Source organism: Kogia breviceps, chromosome 9 (genome assembly GCF_026419965.1).
Source record: "Kogia breviceps isolate mKogBre1 chromosome 9, mKogBre1 haplotype 1, whole genome shotgun sequence".
NCBI lineage: Eukaryota > Metazoa > Chordata > Mammalia > Artiodactyla > Physeteridae > Kogia > Kogia breviceps.
Genome location: NC_081318.1, coordinates 25,313,052 through 25,334,325, shown reverse-complemented (window position 1 = coordinate 25,334,325; position 21,274 = coordinate 25,313,052). Strand labels below are relative to the sequence as shown.

The 21,274-nt window shown below is 37.3% G+C and overlaps 1 protein-coding gene across 5 annotated transcripts in view; it reads right to left on the bottom strand.

Annotated features, from left to right (window-relative positions):
- Positions 1 to 21,274, bottom strand: part of GRM8 (glutamate metabotropic receptor 8) — a 785,529-nt gene that overhangs the window by 150,166 nt on the left and 614,089 nt on the right. For all 5 annotated transcript variants that reach the window (XM_059074201.2, XM_067042260.1, XM_067042258.1 and 2 more), the window contains exon 8: positions 9,673 to 9,809. In XM_059074201.2, the coding sequence (XP_058930184.1) occupies positions 9,673 to 9,809 (137 nt within the window). The remainder of the gene's footprint in view (positions 1 to 9,672; positions 9,810 to 21,274) is intronic.

The window sequence follows — 21,274 nt, the reverse complement described above, 5'->3', positions numbered from 1 at the left end:
GAAGTCTTGGAAACTCGTTGAGAGTTGGGTTTTGCAGCAACATTAGTGTAATATTGACAGAAGGGATGGGAAAGTTAAGCACAATAAAAAGGAACATAGGTGTGGTTTCACAGACTATAACGTTAAGAGGACATAGATCCAGGTGGTATTACTTTTTTTTTTTTTTTTTTTTTTTTTTTTTTGCGGTACGCGGGCCTCTCACTGCTGTGGCCTCTCCCATTGCAGAGCACAGGCTCCAGACGTGCAGGCTCAGCGGCCATGGCTCACGGGCCCAGCCGCTCCGCGGCATGTGGGATCTTCCCGGACCGGGGCACGAACCCGTGTCCTCTGCATCGGCAGGTGGACCCTCAACCACTGTGTCACCAGGGAAGTCCCAGGTGGTATTACTTTTAAATGAGAACTTTTCTCTTAGGTATGTTTGCTGCGATTATAATAATTAAGCTCACCGCAGCCAAGGTGTCACTATGCCAGTTATGAAGGATCTGAGGTATATGTTGTTCCAGCAAGAAAGTTTCTTTTTCTTATTTTCTAAAAGTATTCTATATTAAAGGGTTAAATATAACTTCTAAAACTATCTTATAAAAATGATTTAGTTCAGTTCTGAGATAAGACATCACTCTTCCCTGCTGTTTCTCTCTACATACAATTCAACAAATACTCATAGCAGGTTGATGGATAATTATTTTTCAGGAGACCTTCAAAGAGTGAATAACTAAACATAGTTTGGTACATCCATACCATGGACCTACTCAGCAATTAAAAGGAACACAACAACATGGATAAATGTGGAGGGAACCGTGCTGAGTGAAAAAAAGCCAAACCCGATAGGTTACGTACAATGTGATTTCATCCACATAGCATTCTTAAAATGACAATTTTATAGAAATAGAGGATATATTAGCTGTTGTCAGGCAGTGAAGGGAGGCATATGGGTAGGATGTGGCTGTGGCTATTAAATGACAATTTGGGATCCTTGTGGTGACGGCAATGTCTTATATCTTGACCACAGTGGTAGATACATGGGCCTACACAGGTCAAAAATGCATAGAAACACCCATACACACGTATAAGTGAAACAGGAGCCATGAAAAAGACTGGTGGACTTTATAAATATCAGGATCCTGCTTGTGCTGTTACACCATAGTTTTTTTGTTTTTTTTTTTTTTTGCGGTACGCGGGCCTCTCACTGTCGTGGCCTCTCCCGTTGTGGAGCACAGGCTCCGGAGGCGCAGGCTCAGCGGCCATGGCTCACGGGCCCAGCTGCTCCGCGGCATGTGGGATCTTCCCGGACCGGGGCACGAACCCGTGTCCCCTGCATTGGCAGGCGGACTCTCAACCACTGCGCCACCAGGGAAGCCCTACATCATAGTTTTTCACGATGTTATCATTGCGGGGAAAACTGAGTAAAGGAGACATGGAATCTTTATCATTTCTTACAACTACATGTGAATCTGCAATTATCTCAAAATAATGTTTTATTACAAATGATTTTATAACTGATAAAAGCAATCAAATACTAGTCAAATTTAGTACCTTTCTGTGTCCTTGTTATATCAATCTGTCATTTATTTATGGATTTAAGAAAGAACACTATTTTACATCTCTACCCCTGAGTCTATGCACAATTGCACATTTCTGCAACTTCACTTAGAGATAAGGATCCATGACCTCAACAAAATGGAATAGGGACTTGGGAGGATTTCAGCTTCTGGCTCTATTTTCCTTCTTTAGACAGTGGAAGCTTTGAGGAAAGATGTCATGTTAAACTTTTGATTCAGTCAACAGACATATTAACTTTTTTCTTTTTAGTTGCATGCTCTTGTCAACTACTGACCTCCATCTACAGCTGGAAGCTACATATTTTATTCATATATAATACTTTTCAGTTCTTACTTGTAATTCTCTTGTACATTGTAGATTTTACATAACACTGATGTGTCCACTGAGCTTTTCAAAAGTACCCTAGGATACATGGTTCACATATATTTTAGTTTAGTAAATCTACCATAAGCAAATGATTTTTTACCAGTTATTCCTCTATTCTACATTATCACTTTATGTTTTTAACCTTACTGATTCTACTCATCATGTCAAAATTGCACTTATTTTTCTCCTCCCAAGGTTAAAGTAAGGATTAAAATACCATTTATTATCATTTTTATTATCCCCATAAAAGTCTAGAGTCACCATCTTCCTTTGCCCTTCTTTGGTGTTGGTAAAAAGAGGCACTTTCTATTTTATGTTACGTCCTTCTTTAGTTGCATTGTATTTTTGATTTGCTTTTTCCAATTTGACCTCTATTATTTTTTTAGTTTTCTTTTCCCTGTCTCTGTCACTTTCATTATTTACCAAAATAACTAAGCACTTATGACTTTTCCTATTTTTCATGAATAATAATAGCTTTTTTAGTGCCCCACTTGTATTTTCCCTGATAAACTACTAGATTCCTTGGATACTATTAGATTACCCCGGGAATCTGACTCCAACTAGATCCAGATAATTGAATCCAGCTTCTGGATTCTTAATCAGATTAAATCATTTTATATGGCATAATTTTGTATGTTCTTAAAATAGCAGCATGATTATTTCTGACTCTACTGAACAGCTAGATCAATCTATTGGCCATAATTATTGACAAGAAAAATCAAACTCGACTACTAACTAAAATTTATCAACTCCCTTGATCCTTTCTTCCTAATTTACTGTTTGTTTGTTTTTCCTACTATGATAAGTGTATCTTAGTAAGTCCTTTTGAATATTTTGTAGAACAAAACACAAACCAAGTAGCTGGACTGATAGGGCAGAAAGAACCTGCCAAACAGGTAAAATAAGAAAGAAATTCATTCTTAATTATGGCTTCTGCTAAATAATGGAACGACCTCTTCTCCAGCCAATCTACACTTTGCTGCCCAAAATGTTTCCCTGAAGTGTAAAGCTGAGAATGTCTCTATCGAAAAGCTCACTGTAGCTTAAAGAATATCAACTGGTGTTCTAATAGTTTTTGAAACCCTAGAAAATTTAGCTTTAAGCCATCTTTCTTCATTCTGCATGATATGCTCTGCTCAGATAGTCCTCTGTGCTGGCAGCTCAGGATCACACTCAATTCGCTAAATAAACCGTGACCCTTTCCACCTCCCTATGAAAACCTAGTCAACATTCCCCATCTCCATCAATGAACTTACAACTTACACTCTGTAGGCGGGATATGCCTGCACATCCAATAGATGTACACTCCCAACTCAGGGATGTGTAGAGCAATGGCACATTGGAGGCACTTTATTCTGGAATGAATAGATAGATAAATGGATGGATGGATGGAAGGATGGATGGATGTATGGATGCTTTTGCCATGGCCTACACACTCTTCCCACCATTTCTAGCCACCAAAGTAACTGAAGATCCAGTTTGAATTCAACAAACTTTATCCAGTCCCTCTACTTGGAGGTAATCATTACATATTTTAATTCATAGTTTGTTCTTTAATCTGTACATTCTAAGTATGCTTTTATTATAATTATTCAAGTGTACAGTTACCTTTAATGGAGTAAATCATTTGCTATCTGGGAGTTTATTCTACTGAACCTTGTACTCCTCAATGGCTTAGCATCCTGCCTGGCAGGGAGCAGTCACCGAATTAATAATCTGTGCACAAGTCAACTTCCTAATCAATAATCTTGGATCAGTGCTCCATATTAAGTCAGTATTTAGAAAATATCAGCATATTGTTCATGACATATTCAACAAGTCCTTACTGAGCCCCTACTCTGTACTAGCAAGAACGTAGTTAAACTTTAATTACCTTGACTTTGCTTGATGTGTTAAAAACATGAATTTACCAAATGCTTATTTTCTCATAAACAAAAATTAATTACTGACCCCAAAATGACTTATTTTGAAAAGATTACATTTGCATCTAGTGAACAAAAATATAGTTTTGACAACTAATCATCTTGTTACAAGGAAAGGAAGCAAAAAAAAGGCCTTGTCTGAATAGAATATAAAGGCAGGAAATAGAGTGGCATTTAAAGTCCTATCGGAATGTAGTAAAGGGTCTCGGAGAATTGACTTCACATTCATACTTTGTAGGATGGGAAAAGCTTTATATAATGTTTGTCTCATAGGGTGAATGATCTTTTATATGCACTGACCATCATATGAAAGAGCATTTTCAAATGCAGGCAACTTTGCAATGGGGAAACAGGCATAGAGGAAACGCATGGCTTCTAAGAGTCAAGGTAAATAAAGGGTCAAGCGTCCCCTCAAACATTGTTTCCACTCCATTCACTCCGTCCTCTACTTCAAGGCTATCTCAATACCCTTCATCATAGAAAAGCTGTGCCTCTATGACATTAGGGAATCTAGTGATTTTGGTTAAAAACTTTTGATGTTTATCCAAAGCAATATAACCATGAGGCAAATGAGGGGACTCAGAAACTTTCTCTTTCTGTATTTCAAGCAGGTTGAGGAACCCCTGTTATAGCATGTATTTGCCTGACCATTGGCAGGCAAAGACATATATTCAATTAAAATATCATGTTATAAATACTACACTAGAGGTACATAGAAAAGACGGATTTAATGCACTAAATCAGAAAGCTTGCTTGAGTTTCTGGTTGTCCCCAAAGCACTGACTCATGAAGCCCACTTTTTTTTCATACCAAAATAAACATTTGGGGTTTATTATATAGGCACAGATGAGTTATCATAGTGTAACTCTTTTTACAGTTACTCCCTACTCAGAACATCAAGATAAAGGCAGAAAAGACTTTTCATATATGGAATTTCAGATTGCAATACCCATTATAGGTCCTCTGCAATAGGCTGGTTTTCCTGGCAAAACAAAACAAAATTTTTATTACCATATTCGTTTAACACTGAATATGTAGCAGGCAGTGTCCTAGGATCTTTTATATGCAATTTCCTTTAATTATCTCTATAACTCTATGAAGTAGTTATGACTGTTTCATGCAGATGAAGAATCTGAGACTAAAAGAGGTAAAATAATGTGCCCAAGGCTCAGGAATGGAAGGTTGGAACACAAAAATCTTCTTTCTGACTTTGAGGTCTTGTTTTTGACCACTGTGCATTGGAATACCAATGCATTTGATCTTCATAATAAGCCTATTTTTATTATCCCACTTAACAGATGAGAAAACAGGGTCAGAATTCAGTACCTGGTCAAGAGTTACCTTCATCTATGGGGTGGCCCCACACAAAATTAAATGAAGCCCTTCTCCTTCAAATCACCCTTTCCAATTGACTCCATGCTGCTAACAGTGAAACATTCTTATGAAGTCATTATCCTTTACTATCTTTATTTATCTTCAAATTATTTATTTGAATAAAAAAGAATAAAACAAAACAAGCAAAAACTATGTCTCATTCTTACAGCAATCTAGAAAGAGTAGCTCTGGTTGGAAGTACAGAAAAGTGAGGCTTCAGTTATTTTAGGCCCATCCGGTTGCCTCCATACACCTTCTCCCTGCGGACTCAAAGCAGCATATGGCTGTTCTTTTTGCAGTTCAGGCTCCGCTGTTTTCTCTGAACCTCTAGGTTACAGTACATTTTGTAATCACTAATAAGGACCACCTGCCTCTTGAGAGATTCAGCCTCACAAAACGGCGAAGCCTAATTGTTCATATTCACTCTCAGGTAGACAATATGCCCTTCATGCGTGGACTGAGATTACTGAATAAAAAACCGAAATCAAAATAAACAGTTATGGGGCTTCCCTGGTGCCGCAGTGGCTGAGAGTCCGCCTGCCGATGCAGGGGATACAGGTTCGTGCCCCGGTCCGGGAAGATCCCACGTACCGCGGAGGGGCTGGGCCCGTGAGCCATGGCCGCTGAGCCTGAGTGCGCCTCCGGAGCCTGTGCTCCGCAACGGGAGAGGCCACAGAGGTGAGAGGCCCGCGTACCGCAAAAAACAAACAAACAAACAAAAAACACAGTTATACTAACTCATTGTAATTGCTAAGTTAATAACATATGTTAGTGCCATAAAAAAGAAAAAAATATTTAGAACAATGAAGACAATGCTTTTGAGGAAATAAAACACCTCATGATTTTCCAGGAAAAAAAAAAAAAGAATAACCTAGTTTTACAATTTCTTTCACTCCACTAACATATATTCAGGGCAAATTTATTGCACTCATATATGCATAATCATGCACCCTCTGTGCACAAACTTATCCTATGGTTGAATTCAGTCAGAAAAACTGGTTCTTTGAAAATAAGCTGAATTCAGTCCAATAACTGGCTGATAAATGCTTACCATTGAGAGTGTGAAATCAATTGCAAATCTGGTTTAAGAGAATAAGAAGGGATGGAGTACATGGGGAAGAGTTCCCTCCCCTGCCATCATCACAACCCCCACCAACAGTCAGGCCAAACTCGGGGCCTGTCTCTGGGCTGCAGGTGCAAAACCACGGACATACCTTCATCTGTGGCCTGCCCCACTGCACTAGAATTGTTGGTTTGAGTGTCTATCTATCCTTCCAGTCTGCGAGCGCCCTGAGAGCACAGTTCACATTTTCTAATCCCAACACTTAGCATGCAGTATGTGCACAGAATGAATTTATACAATCCATTCAAAAATAACTGCCTAGGTGACAATATCTAGCCACAGGCTACCACAGGAAAAGAAACTACATACTTATATTAAATAAAGTTTACTTTGTAAGTGCAGATAGATTTGCTAAAGTATTAAGGCCAATATTAAAGGCAGGCAATGATGGGCTATAGGGACAAATGGTCCCCATTTTAAGTGAATATATTCTGAACTTGCTAAAGCAAACTCAAGTGCCTCTTCTGACAGAACCTTCACTTCTCTACTCACCACACTCATTCTCAGATCTCCCACTGACCACATAGAATCATGAGACACTGGGTCAATAATAGGTAATGTTTATGGATGTCATGTGTGCCAGGCCCTGGACTAATTGCTTTACTGTGTTATTTCATTTAATTCTTATTACAACCATCTAAGGTAGGTGCTATTAATGTTTCTACTTTATAGACAACAAAACTGGGAAAAAGCATTTGTTTGGTGCCTTGCCTAAGATCTAAGGAGAACTTCAGTAAATCTGTCACTTTCCAAGGAAGCCCTACTCCACCTTAAAACAGATGACTAATCCTGTTCCCAAGGAGAAACATTTTGTTGGTCCTGGTAAAATTCAGAATTCAACCCTTGATGTATGACCTCTCTTCACAAACTAATTCATTCTCTTCTGAGAGTTGATTCTCTCTGTTTCAGTAAAGCTAGCATGGCTATGTAGTTATAAACGATCATAATCATGCATGAGAAATAATTCTTACAAATCATTTTGATATATTTTATGAGCAATAACACAATAATAAACATAAAACTTCTCATGCACCATAAATGTACGTAAAAGAGCAGCTTGAGATTCAGCATAAAGTTTTATAATAAATATAGAGAGATGTGTGTGTGTGTGTGTGTGTACGCGTGTTTGTATGTATAATTATTTTAGGTATCTTCATATTATATATTAATGCACATATTTTTCAACCATTGAACTTTGTTATTTAAATCCTTAATCATAAGAATATAGTAAGCAGTTTAGCATTCATGAAAGTCAGATAAAAAGTAGCTTCCCTATTTTAACCCTTATCAAATTTTCTTTGCCGCATTTAATTATTTTATTTTACAGAGGTCCACTGTCAAAAGGGCTTTTGCCAAGAAGCAATTGATTTTCAGATTGGCATCAATAACCCACAGAGTTATCAAAGCTTTGTTTCCATAAGCTTGGGTTGCAGGACAAGGGATAAGGTTTCATCAGGCTGCTACATGTAATAAGGTGTAGATACGTGGTCTTACGAAGTACAACCATAGTTGCAAATATGAGCTGTCTTTGTGCATTACTGAATGCAGAACTGTGATAATTATCAGGAAGTCATTACAGAGACAATAAATCATAAATATCCTAGTTTTCTTATTTCTCATTATCTGCTGCTTTTCTGAGAACTATGGTGACTGGTGCTGCATAAACATAGCACTTCAGGGGCTATATTTGGACATACAGAGGTGAAAAATGTATTAAAAACACCAAATTGATGTCTTTTGAATGGGTTCAAACACAAGAAAGCACATACACACATGTAAAACACACACAGGCAAGAATAATCTCTCTCCCCACCCTCATGTATGTCATAAGAGTTCACCTTCCAGCTAGGATAAGCCGTAGCTAGGAAATGAAATTAATTATTCATTTAAGAAATGAACTCAGCTCTCACAGTGTTATGGTAGCTTTGAAAATCAAGAAGAGGAGGTACTTTTACTAGAGGAAAGAGTGAAATACACATTAGAACAATATAACATTAGGAGAGTATGTTTCTGGTTTATTAGACACATTTTAAAAACACCTCACTGCCTACAGGGGAAACACTGCTGCTGTAGTGATTCCTCGGCCACTCAGTTCCTGTAAACAGTCCAATGTTACAGATGTATAAGAGAATGTATTATGAACATTAATGTTCATGTATGAAGGAACTCTGATCCTTAGTTGCGACCACAGAGCACACTCCTTGTTTGTCTGGACCAGACGGAGCTGGCGTGCATAGATATGGCACCACAGGCTGTTAAATTTTGAAATGATTCCTTACCCCATGGTAAGCAGATGCTTCTCCAAATGCTCCTGTGCCCTCCTCATGCAGCCACTGCCTGCCCTATGCCCTGTGACTTCCCGGGCCTCCCTATCCGTCAAGTTCAGGATGGGCTTCCTGCTCTGGAGCTCCTTATGATTAGTGGGTGCTGGTAACAGACAGCTCTCCCCAGTGTCCCCAAAGACCCCTTCCCTAGGAGAGCCCCTCTGGAGGGCTGCCTGCCAGCTAGACACATCTGATAGAGCTTCTCCTCCTGCCGCTATCCCACTTGCCAGCCCCACCTGGTCCCAGCAGGAGGACACAGAGCCCCTGGTGGCGGTGACAGCATGACACGGGGCGGGCAGATGACCAACTGCCTTTGGCACCAGCCCCAGGCCCTGCGACCTCGCTGCCCTGCGACCTCGCTTCCAGCTGGGCTCTCCAAGTTCTCCTCACGTGGTCACTTGTAGGAACTGCAAAATCTGTGGGCCTTGGGCCTTCATGGCTCTCCTGGCGGACAGGGACAGCTGGCAGCCCTAAGGGCTGTTAAAAAACTGAACATCTCTTTTGGGGACATTAACTTTCTCTGATGTTGTGATTCAAAGAGGTAATGTAAATACAGATCATGATTGACTTCCATCCAGCAGATGTAGCTGCAAGATCTCAACTTATGATGTGGCAAAGGTGAAGCACACTTATTAAGCACTGGCTTTGTCATTCATGGCACAGTTTGTCACTCCTCCCCCCAACACACTCACATACACACACACTGTACAAAGGTTTGAACAACTGAGCCTTTCAGAAAAGTATGAAGTTTCCCTAAATGTCTATTTAGTCACGTACAAGAAAATGAGATCTTTCATTAAATCCCTGCAGAGAGTAAACATCTCTACAGACATTTAAGACTTCTCATAGCATTTTAAAATTGAAGAAAGATCAAATCATACATTTCCTGAAAATTTATTTACAAGAAGATCAATTCTAACAAATGTTAGAGTACACACTTAAAAGTAAAGCCTCTCTCCTTGAGAACAATATACATAAAGTATAAGTTTATATTGATACTTGCTTTTAGATGAAGCTGATTGGTCCAGTGCCCAATGATTTTGTATTCTGTACTTTTGTTGGTTATTTGATACTGGAAGATATCATAACGACCAGGAGCGTCTCCATTTTCATTAAAAGTGACCGGTGTCCCAGCACTACCTATAAATGGTTAGAAAACAATGTTAACTTTTCAGTGAGATAGACCACTGGGCTTATTTCTAAGAAAATGATGGTAGATAAAAAAAATATTGTGCATAGTAAGAGATACGAAGCTAGTAATCCATACACGGTCATTCTTGGTAGCATAATATCTCTGACATGAAAAGAAGCCCAGACACACTTTCAGGAAGAAGACGTGCTTCATTACGCACATTAGAAAGTAAATGACGAGAATCCAAGTTAGGCGACAACCGTAACAGTTAAATAAATAAAAGTTGATAGTCTGGACAGCCAATAGTGGCTACGGAGAATGGCAGTTAATAGAGAAGAGTGTAAACGCCTTGAAGCATAACAGCTATTGTACAACATGAACTATGAACAGCAATTCAAAATGTGGCAGGAGAACGTCACAGCCAGATTCCCTAGAGTTTTACTTTATTCTGACTTGAACTCCACTCTGAAGCAATTGCTGTCATCAGTGTCTCTTCTAAGCCTCTGCTTTTGCTACCTCTGCCCAAAGAGTCTTTCCACGTGGGCTATGTTTAGGATCCTCTCAGTGGGTGAGGCAGTGGTCACTGGGAAGTCCCAACGCTGCTCAGATCATAAAAGTTCCCTCAATTCACTGTGATAGTGCAATAGTGGCGGGGCAGCAGGATGCAAGACGTGTCATCTTTTCTAACCTTCCATTTCTCCCAGAAGCTTTCATCTTTTTCTCTTAATAGCTTCTGTTCACTTTCACTTTCTCTCTCATTAACTTTTACATAATCACAGGTGGTTTTTTTTGTTTGTTTTGTTTTTTGGTACACGGGCTTCTCACTGTTGTGGCCTCTCCCATTGCAGAGCACAGGCTCCGGACGCACAGGCCCAGCGGCCATGGCTCACGGGCCCAGCCGCTCCGCGGCATGTGGGATCTTCCCGGAACGGGGCACGAACCCATGTCCCCTGCATCGGCAGGCGGATTCTCAACCACTACGCCACCAGGGAAGCCCTAATCACAGGTTTTAAGAGTAGAAAGGGATCACTACCCGCAATGTTTTCTTGTTCCATCTATAGCCTCACTTTCTATATAGAATTTCCTTTTCTCTACTAGCCTTTGGAGGCTGCCCACAGCCCACACCTTTATCTTCTTGCCTTACTCTTTACTATCTTGACAAATTCGCCTGACATCAATCCCTTTTCTTTGTGCCAATCTTCTCTCTGCAGGTTCCCTTCCCTGAATTTCTTCGCACTGTATACCGGATTTAATTTCTATGCTATACTAGAAACTGTCCCCTTCTTGCTACCTCTTTTCTATATTTTATTCCCCCAAAATATATACTACTAATAGTTCTACATGTCAACTCTCTGTATTTCCATCTTATAATGAGTTCCTTATTCTACTTGTGGAGTTTTAAACTAAAACCAATAATCACAAAAGTCTAAAACATTCCTCTTTGGAATCTTCCTAAAATTTCTATTACGTGCTCAATACTGGGTGGACCCTCTGCCTTCCTCACAAGACCGTGGTCTCCTTAATAAAGGCAGAGTGCATTTCTTATCTTTGTGGGCATGGCACCGAAGACTGCTTGATATTGACTGTGCAATCAATAAATTACAGTAGAGCATGAAGGAGGCACCCACTAACGATTCCAAGCAAATCCACATTCAGCTTCTTCATAGCATTATGAACTTCACTTATATCAGCTCTCATCTTTTATGTTCACAAATGAAGGGACCAAATCAGTTCCTTTTACACTGTTATCAGTGTGATGTTCGAAACCACTCTTGCAACTTGTTTTACCAATCTGATTTCTGATCTTGGGCTAGGCTTGCAGTTGAATTCCTTCAACCCTTTCAACAAAGAACCGATTCAACTGCATATTGGCTTATCTCAAATAATTGCCCTGGTACTGTGGTCTATGTAACAAAGAACACCCTTGAGTAACTATGAGAGGCTATGTCGTTTATTAATTTCAACAAGTAGAAATTTGAACGATCACCCTTTGTACTGAAACTGGGCACCCTGAAAAACAGAATTAAGCGTCAGTTTGTCCAGAAAAAAAACTTGAAATGACAAACGTCTCAATATATCCATCAATGTATTATGGTTTACTAACAATACAAGTAAGAAATATAAATATATTTTGTCAGGCTAAATTCATATATATATAGTAAATTACACTCCAGCAAGTTTTCTTGTGTTTCTTTCCACCCTAGACTTTAGTTATTTCAGAAATTTTGAAGTGCACTAATTTTTTACATACTCTTTAATCAATGTGGGTTAGTGGAGAAATGGAAACAAACAACATGGAGGTGGAGGTAACTTTTACTAGTCGGATACTGCTCTCAGAGTCTATATATCACCTTGGATATTTTCTGTTCGATATGAAATGCATGGAAAAAACTGTATTTTCATTGCTATGCATGTCAAGCACTCCAACGTGCTTTTGTAGGAAAAATGACCTATCCAATGAAGATTTTATTTGAAAATATTGTCTCTGTTGAATATTGTTCTGGGGATGATTATGAGCTTGGGATTCAGGGACTGGCGTTTGCTTTCTGTATCTGCCAGTTACCTGTGTAATCTGGGCAAGTTACTCTCCAAAAACCTGTTTTGTCAACTGTCAAGAGAATATTATAACCCCAACCTCCCTGGCTATTATAAGGGCTGCATAAGACGATGCATGTGAAGCACTTAGTATGTGACCGGCACACAACAGGTGTGCAATATGTGAAAACTATCATCATCATTATCCATTCCTCCACTTATTCTCCCTTGATCTACGTTTTCTTGTTTCCACAATGCAAAAGGCAATGCACGAGTAATTCATTCACCTTTATGTGCAAATATTATATATAAATATATTTATAAGTGTAAGCCACTCAGTGTATTGTCATGTTTATTACTTTCATTTCTCTTTCTTGCTATAAAACTATCCCTTTTCCTTCTCATAACCACCTGTGCTATTGGGTAAGCAGGAAAAAATGAGAAAGGTAAAAATAAAATCAGTTAATTTAGTAATTTTTAGCACCCTTAAAAGAAGCATGAATATATGAGATTGAAGTCATTGACCAAATACCATAGGAAATAGCAACTTGCAACAGAATCTCAATTATTCATGCTCTCCCTTTTCTTATCCAATTTATTTTTAGCAAGTATTCATTACAACAATAAACAGAGCTATCTATTTGACTTAGAATCATATGGTAGTTTATTTAGGATTCAGTCAGATTACTCTTACATATCTCAGTTACTTAGCCTCTGTTCATTGAAAACTTTAGCATTTGGCTCACTGTGTTCCCTTCCACCCATATTCCTGTTATCATTTCTAGTGGCTTCATCACACACCTGAATGACTCAGCATCCTGGCCTCTACATTAGCTGACTTTCACACTTTCACATGCATTTCACCCGCCACTAACATGATCAGAATCTAAAATCAGTAACTACATCATCTCTCAAATTTTGTCCCCTGGATACCACCTTCTGCCCCCACTGCAACAATTCTATGAGCCCCTAAATATACTGATTCATTTATTACCCCAGTTTCTCATTGTATTTCACCCCCATGATGGTTTCTCTTCCCTCCTAGTCTTGCATAGGTTCTATGATGTTCCTTCCAAATGCCTTCTGTCCTTTTATACTTCTCCCCTCTCTGTCCGATTTTATTCCTCTGCCAAAACACTCATGATTGAACTCAATTGTACATCTTCTTTTCTTCTACTCAAGCAGCTGAATATTGTTTGAAAAAGTCATAAAACTTTACTGCCTGGCAAGGCCAGGATTAGACTGAAGTACGTGAGATGCCTTGGGCGTGACTCTGAGAGTGGGTGCCTCCCTGAATTCTGCTCATTAGGTGCCCCACTGCTTCATCTAGTCCCTGCTCTCTGGTCCTACATTAAATTCATGACCTCAGATTCCAATGTGCAGTCAACATTGCTTTCTGATTCTACCATACTTTCCCAGTGAATCCACTTCCCCCACTTCTGGATGACTAACTGTTTCATGTCCCACACATCCAACATTTTCCTCCCCATCGCTCCGGCTTGTCTCAGACTTTCTCATGGAGGAAAAGCAGCAATAGGTCAAAGATTCCCTCCTCACTCCCCAGCAAAACCTACAGCCTACCTGCATCTGTGCTCATATGATTGCTTCCCTCCTGCTGAAACACACGTCCCTCATCCAATCCAAGGCGTATTCCTCCCCTAGTGCTAGGACCCCCCTTCACTCTCACTCTCTGTGCACTTTGTCTCACAGTTTTCTTTTACATCAGCAGATTTAGACTGTCTGCAGTGGTCCCTTCAGTTCACAACTGAGTTCTCATAGGTCTCATCTTAAAAAAAAAAAAAAAAAAAAGCAAGCAAACAAATCCCATTACTAACCCTACTGCCTCATTTATCCACTCTCCTTAGCAGTAAAATAAAACTTTTTGAGTGAGCTGTCCTCACTGTCTGTTTTCTTATTTCCCATTAACACATCAGACCATGTTAATTTGAAATGTAACTTCATACCTCCACTGATGAGTCTCAAATGTATACACCGAGCCCTGAGTGCAGACTTAACCAATTACCTGTATCTCCACTTGGTTGTTTGATAACCATCTTACTCTTTACATATCCAGACACAACAGTCCTCACTCAAAACACATTCCCCACAGTCTTTTTCCTGTTAGTAAGGAGCTAAGGACTGTCTATCCCTTCAATCAATTCAAAAACCTAAATTAAAACCCCACATATAAGTGTAAAACACAAAGAGTGAACGTAAACTATGGACTTGAGCTAATAGCAATGTATATCAACATTGGTTCATTAATTGTAACGAATGTACTACCTTAATACAAAGCATTAATAATAGGAGAAACTGTGTGTGTGGAATATGGGAACCTTCTGTACTATCTGCTCAGTCTTTCTGTAAATATAAAGTTGTTCTTCAAAGAAGTTTTAAAAAGTAAAAGAAATAAGAAAATTATTTTCATTAAAGCATTTATGTAACCCAATATATACAAAGCATTATGACATCAAAATGTAACCAATATACAAACACTAATGAGATACTTTACACTTCTTTATATATCACATCTTCAAACTCCTGTGTATACCTTAAACTCCCAGATCATTGCTATTTGCCTAGCTGTATTTCAAAAGCTCTATAGCCATCCCTATTTAATAGTGCAGGCCTAAAAGCTGAATGATTTCAGCAGTTATTGCTCTAACCCTCCAGCCACTGGGGAAGAAGTCCATGGCTGAGCCTTTCTGATCTGGCCTCCACTTCAACTTCAACTGGACTGACTCCCCACCCCCGCCTTCAATAGTTTCTCCCCTAAAAAAGGTGTGGATTCATCCAAGTCTGACCCATGGCTCAGTGGATGCCAGAACTGGAGATAAGATCCTCAAATAAAATTCAAACTGCCCCGGTGGTAAAAAACAAACAAACAGCCCACATCTAAGATATTAACAGGTCCTGTCACCAAAACATCTCCAGAATTTCCCCATTCTCTCCATTTCCTCTTCTCTGCACTGGTCCAAGCTACTGTGATCTCTCCCTGAACTCCTAGCCCGTATCTATGTTCACAGTGGTGAACAACAAACAATCCACTCTCCGTCCTGCGGCCAGAGTGATGCTGTGAAACACACATCAAGTCAGATGGCTCCTCTCTCTAAAATCATGCAGTGGCTTCCCATTTCACTAAAATAAAACACAAAGGGTTGATCATGGCCCTTAAGGCCTTGTTAATTCTCCAGTCACTTGTTCCTATACTTCATCCACCCTGGGATCCTACTGTTCCTCAAACACATGATGTTTGCTCTATTTCAGTACTTTGGAGTTTCTTGTTCTCTCTCTCCTTCTCTCTTTCTCCAATGCTCTTCCCACTTGGATCTTTGCATGGCCCGGCTCCTTCTCATCATTTAACACATACACGCTACTAAATATAAAATAGATAACGAACAAGGACCTACTGTATAGCACAGGGAACTCTACTCAATATTTTGTAATAACCTATAAGGGAAAAGAATCTGAAATGGTTTTATCTGATTATTTTAGTGTGTGAAACAAGTAGGACAAGGAATGCAGTTGAATGGCATTTCTAATTCTCTCGGCCAGCCCTCCTTGATTTTTCCATCAAGAAACTGAACTGACAATTGTACTTTCCCTTGTGGAAATGTCTTTGTGATCTTGCCTTAAAGGTGTTTTAAGAATGAAAAGTGTCATTATCAGGAGTGAATAGCACAATTTGAGAAGTAGAAATGCAACCTATAATTGTACTGATGGTACTCAAAGAAGCTGAATGTTTAAAATAAGAAAAAATCCATTATTTAGTGATACACATTTCAGGGAAGCAGATGAATTAAGAGGTTTAAATAAAATCTCTTATAAGAAAAGTGACTGAAGAGATGATAAAAATATCAAATGTTTGTTTAAAGGAAAGAAATGAAAAAGAATATGTAATAATTAGGCAATATTAAGTGATACATTTTAAGAGGAATTTGGGAACAAACCGAAATGTGTTGCAACCCTCGGATCTCAGTATATTTTCATTCCCTGACAGAAAACCTCTATCTAGAGCAAGTTAAGCCTTTTATTGTTTCTTTCGTGGGGGTATTTAATACCTTATAGATATTTATTTGTATATATGACTTCCATTATAAGTTTTAATTAATCATTGTATTTCTAACAGTGCTACATTTATGAGTACATTTATGAAAGTGTCTGTGTGAGTGTGCATGTGTGTGTGTGTATATGTGTGCACATATATTCTTGCTTTTTCAAACTTGCTGTGTACTAGGAGGAGGTCTCTGACTATCTAGTCCAATGTATTGCTGGAAAAGAAAAAAAGATGCTTTTACCATCTGGATTTAAAATTGTCAAATTTATTAATTTTTATAATGAATGCTTAGTAAGAAGTTTAAAATTTTGCTTTCGACATTCACATTTTTAATTTACCCACAGTTGACTTATGGTGTGAGGTTGGTATACAACGTCACCTTTTTCCTGTATTGATTATCATTTTTTCAGCACTACTCCCCTTTTCTGAATGACTGGACAGATGCTTCTCTTTTATACCTGTTACATAGAGAATGTATCTTTTTCTGGTCTTTCCCTCCTATTCCATTAATTCATTTGTCTCTCTTTGACCCAACATCATACTGTATAAATTACTAAAGTTCCATAATAAGACTGATAATGGTATGGCAAGTCCCCACTCCCTATTCTTCTTTCTCAGAAGTATCCTGACTTGTCTTTACTTTAGACTCTTCTGCATACAATGTAGAACCATCTTTTTAAGTTCCCTGAACAATCCTACTTAGATATGATTGGAAAAATATATAATATCTATAAATCAATTGGGGAAGATTTGATATCTTTATAATATCTTCCCATCCATGAGCATAAGTTGTCTCTCGGTTGTTTGGATCTTTTGCAAGATCTAATGTACTCTTATAATTTTCTTCCCACAGCACTTAACCATTTTTTGTAGACTTACTCCTAGGTGTTTAACATTCTCTGATGCCATTGTAAATGGTGGCCTAAATTATATTACCTCTACTCTGCTGCTAGTATAGAGAATTCAGCTGAACGTTGTTTTTTTGCTTGTTTGTTTTTGTTTTGTTTTGTCTTGTTTTGTATTAGTCTTTTATCCAGTCCAGAGGTGATTCTGTCACCCAGGGGTATTTAGCGATGTATGGAGACATTTTTGGATTTTGCAGCTTGGGGAGTGCAACTACTGGTGACTTGTGGAAGAGGCTGGGGTGCTGCTAAACATTCTACAATGCACAGGACATCCACCTCCAATAAAGAATTATCTAGTTCAAAATGTCAGTAGTTTTAAGGTTGAAAAACCCTTGTGAAACTATTTTTATTATACTTAAGGATTTATCTCTATAAATTCTTAAAACTTCTTTAATTTCTATGTAAAGAATCATGTTAACTGCAAATAATTACAATTTCATTTTCTCCTTAACAATTCTTATGCCTCCAATCTTTTTCTTTCTTCATTGTTTTTGCACTATCTAGGATCTTCAATGCAATTTTGACATGAAGTGGCAATAGTGGACATCCTTATACTTCTTCTAACCTTTAAAGAATATTTCCCACATTCTTCATTTAGGATTATGTTGGATCTAGGCATTTTATAGGTGTTTATTATCAGTTTAAGAAAGTCCCTTTTATCCTAAATGTACTAGATTTTTTTTATCATGAGTACATTTTTAGTGTTAGCAATGTATTTTATACATCTTTTGAGACAAATATTTTTCTTTTAATCTGTTACTATAATGAGTTACATTTATACATTTTTCAGTTATGTCATAGAAGCTTGGGATGGATGCAACTTGGTTTCAATATTTTTTGCACTGCTGGATTCAATCAGTTAATATTTTGTTTAGAATCTTTATATTCATACTCATAAGTGAGATGGAACTATAATTTTCTTTCTTATAATTTCCTTTTTGTTTTGGTTCCAGGGTTATACTGGCCACATAGAATAAATTGGAAAATATTCCGTTTTTTTTTCTCTGCAAGAGTTTGTATAAAATTGTAATAATATTTTCCTTGAAAGTTTTATAGAACTCACCTGGAATTACCCCAGATACCATCAAGAGAGTGAATAAATCAATTGTGGTATATGGAATATTTACACAGTGGAATATTATACTGCAGTCAAAATGAATGAACTACAGAGACAGCCATAAGTCTGGATGAATCTTAGCAATATAACATTAAGTGAAAAAAGAAAGTACCAAATATACATTTTACAAAGGTATAAATGATTAAAATTTTAAAAATGTTTGTGCTTTTTTGGGAATACATATGCAAGACAAATCTATTTTAAAAGGTAGGAAAGTTGAGTGTTTGGAAGTGATGTGAGGATGGGTTGGTGATGGAAATACATGTTTGAATACAGCTTTTTATCACAATCTTTGTTTTGGGGGACAGGGGAGTATTTTCATAGATGCTTATTACATTCTTTGAAATAACCAAATAACTAAATAACTAATTAAATAGATGAAAATGGACCTTGCACAGAACAATTATGAGCATGTGTCACTAGCCAAGGAACCAAGAGGAGAAAAGAGAAAAAGAGAGACAAAGAGAGAAGGGAGAGAGGGATGAAGAAAGGAAGTAAGGAAGCAGAATGAAGAAAAGGGAGAAAAAAATGAATAAAAAAGAAAAGAGAGATATAATAAAAATTATAAAATAGCTCTGCTATTATGCCCTTGGAGAATACAAATACTCCCTGAGGGTCTATGAACCCAAACAAAATAGGTCACAAACAGAACTAGTCAAGCTTCTGTAAGAATTCCCAGTTTATAAAAATATAATGTCTGGGATTAGAATTACATCATATTTTTAAGCGAAAAAGCTTAATTCACTTTTTATTATGAAGATTTCTCTGAAGAGTAAAATAAAGCTAAAATCCACCTCTTACCAGTTGAGTTATTACTTCATTTCTTGCTCAATATCCGATTGTTCTTTTATCTTGGGTTATGCATGCCTTTATAATAATTCATTGTTTGAAATATCATTAAACATACAGTCTTTCAATATGGTTTGGAATTAATATTTTGTTAATATTTGCAAAATTACAATAAGCTAATCAAATACAGATAATTCTATATGAACAAATGTCAAAGTGTCTAAAGAAATGGAAAATCATACTAGAGAGATCTACTCATTTCTAATAATTTATATATTGAATTAAAAAGGATACCAAATCATTTATTTATAATGGATCTGATTTTCTGTAATTACACAAACTGTCAATGTATATTATGCCACTGTGATAAATGTGACTTGTCTATGTTACCATGGTGATTTGAGGTGTTTCTAGTCTACGCTGCATGCATAACAATTTGGAGCATAATCAAAAGAAACACTGAAATATGTAAGTAAAAAAACTATCATAAATTTTTTTTAAAAGTGTAGTTTGACTTTCACATATTCCTTTTAGAGGCTGATCCATTAAATGGATGAAAACAATAACTATTAAATAATATATTTTATTTCAAATATATATAAAATACTTACAAAAATCACTTTCTGCCAAAAATAAAATATGAATGATTACCATAAACTAGAACTCTCAGTTCATATTCTCTGACCACTATTCAAGAAACTGAAATATTAACTAAAGCTTTAAAGAGAGTAAAAAGTTAAAGCAAGACTAAGGAAGATAAACATCAAAAACTCCTAAAGATTTAGAAAAAACAATTAAGTGCTCACGTTAATTAATCCTAAAGAGAACTAAAACTAAAATTATAGAGTACTGTTGAACAGATACTAATATATTTCAAAACTAGAAGATATGGTCAAGCCTGCCCTCAGAGAGAAATTTAAAGAATTGAGGTTAAAAAGCACATGAAAAGATGCTCAACATCACTAATTATTAAAGAAATCCAAATCAAAACTACAAGGAGGTATCACCTCACCAGTCAGAATGGCCATCATCAAAAAATCTACAAACAACAAATGCTGTAGAGGGTGTGGAAAAAAGAGAACCCTCCTACACTGTTGGTGGGAATGCAAACTGGTACAGCCACTATGGAGAACAGTAAGGAGATTCCTTAAAAAAATGAAAATAGAGCTACCATATGATCCAGCAATCCCACTCCTGGGCATATATCTGGACAAAACCATAATTCAAGAAGATACATGCACCCCAATGTTCATTGCAGCACTATTTATAATAGCCAGGACATGGAAGCAACCTAATGTCCATCAACAGAGGAATGGATAAAGATGTGGTACATATAAACAATGGAATATTACTCAGCCATAAAAAGAACAAAATAATGCCATTTGCAGCAACATGGATGGACCTAGAGATTCTCATACTGAGTGAAGTAAGTCAGACAGAGAAAGACAAATATCATATGATATCGCTTATATGTTGAATCTTAAAAGTCTACAAATGAACTTATCTACAAAACCAAAATAGAGTTACAGATGTAGAAAATAAACTATGGTTACTGGGGGGTAAGAGGGGGAGGGAGGGATAAACTGGAAGATTAGGATTGACACATACATACTACTATATATAAAATAGATAACTAATGAGAATCTGCTGTATAGCACAGGGAACTCTACTCAATACTCTGTAATGGCTTATGTGATGTGGGAAAAGAATCTAAAAAAGAGCAGATATATGTATTTGTATAACAAATTCACTTTGCTGTACACCTGAAACTAACACAACATTGTAAATCAATTATACCCCAATAAAAATTTTTAAAAAAGAATTGAAAGTTTTTATTGTTGCACACGACCTAGATGTATTTATAGAAAAAAGATCTTTATAATCTTGAAATGATAAATGGCTTTTTAAGCATGACATCAAGTAAAAACTACTAAGGAAATAATCAATAATTTTAACAACATAAAATTTAAAGTTTCTGAATATCAAAAATATTTATTTTTTTAAAATAAAAAATAGAAACAATGTAAACATATATCAGTCAAGGCATGGATAAATAATGACACATCCATA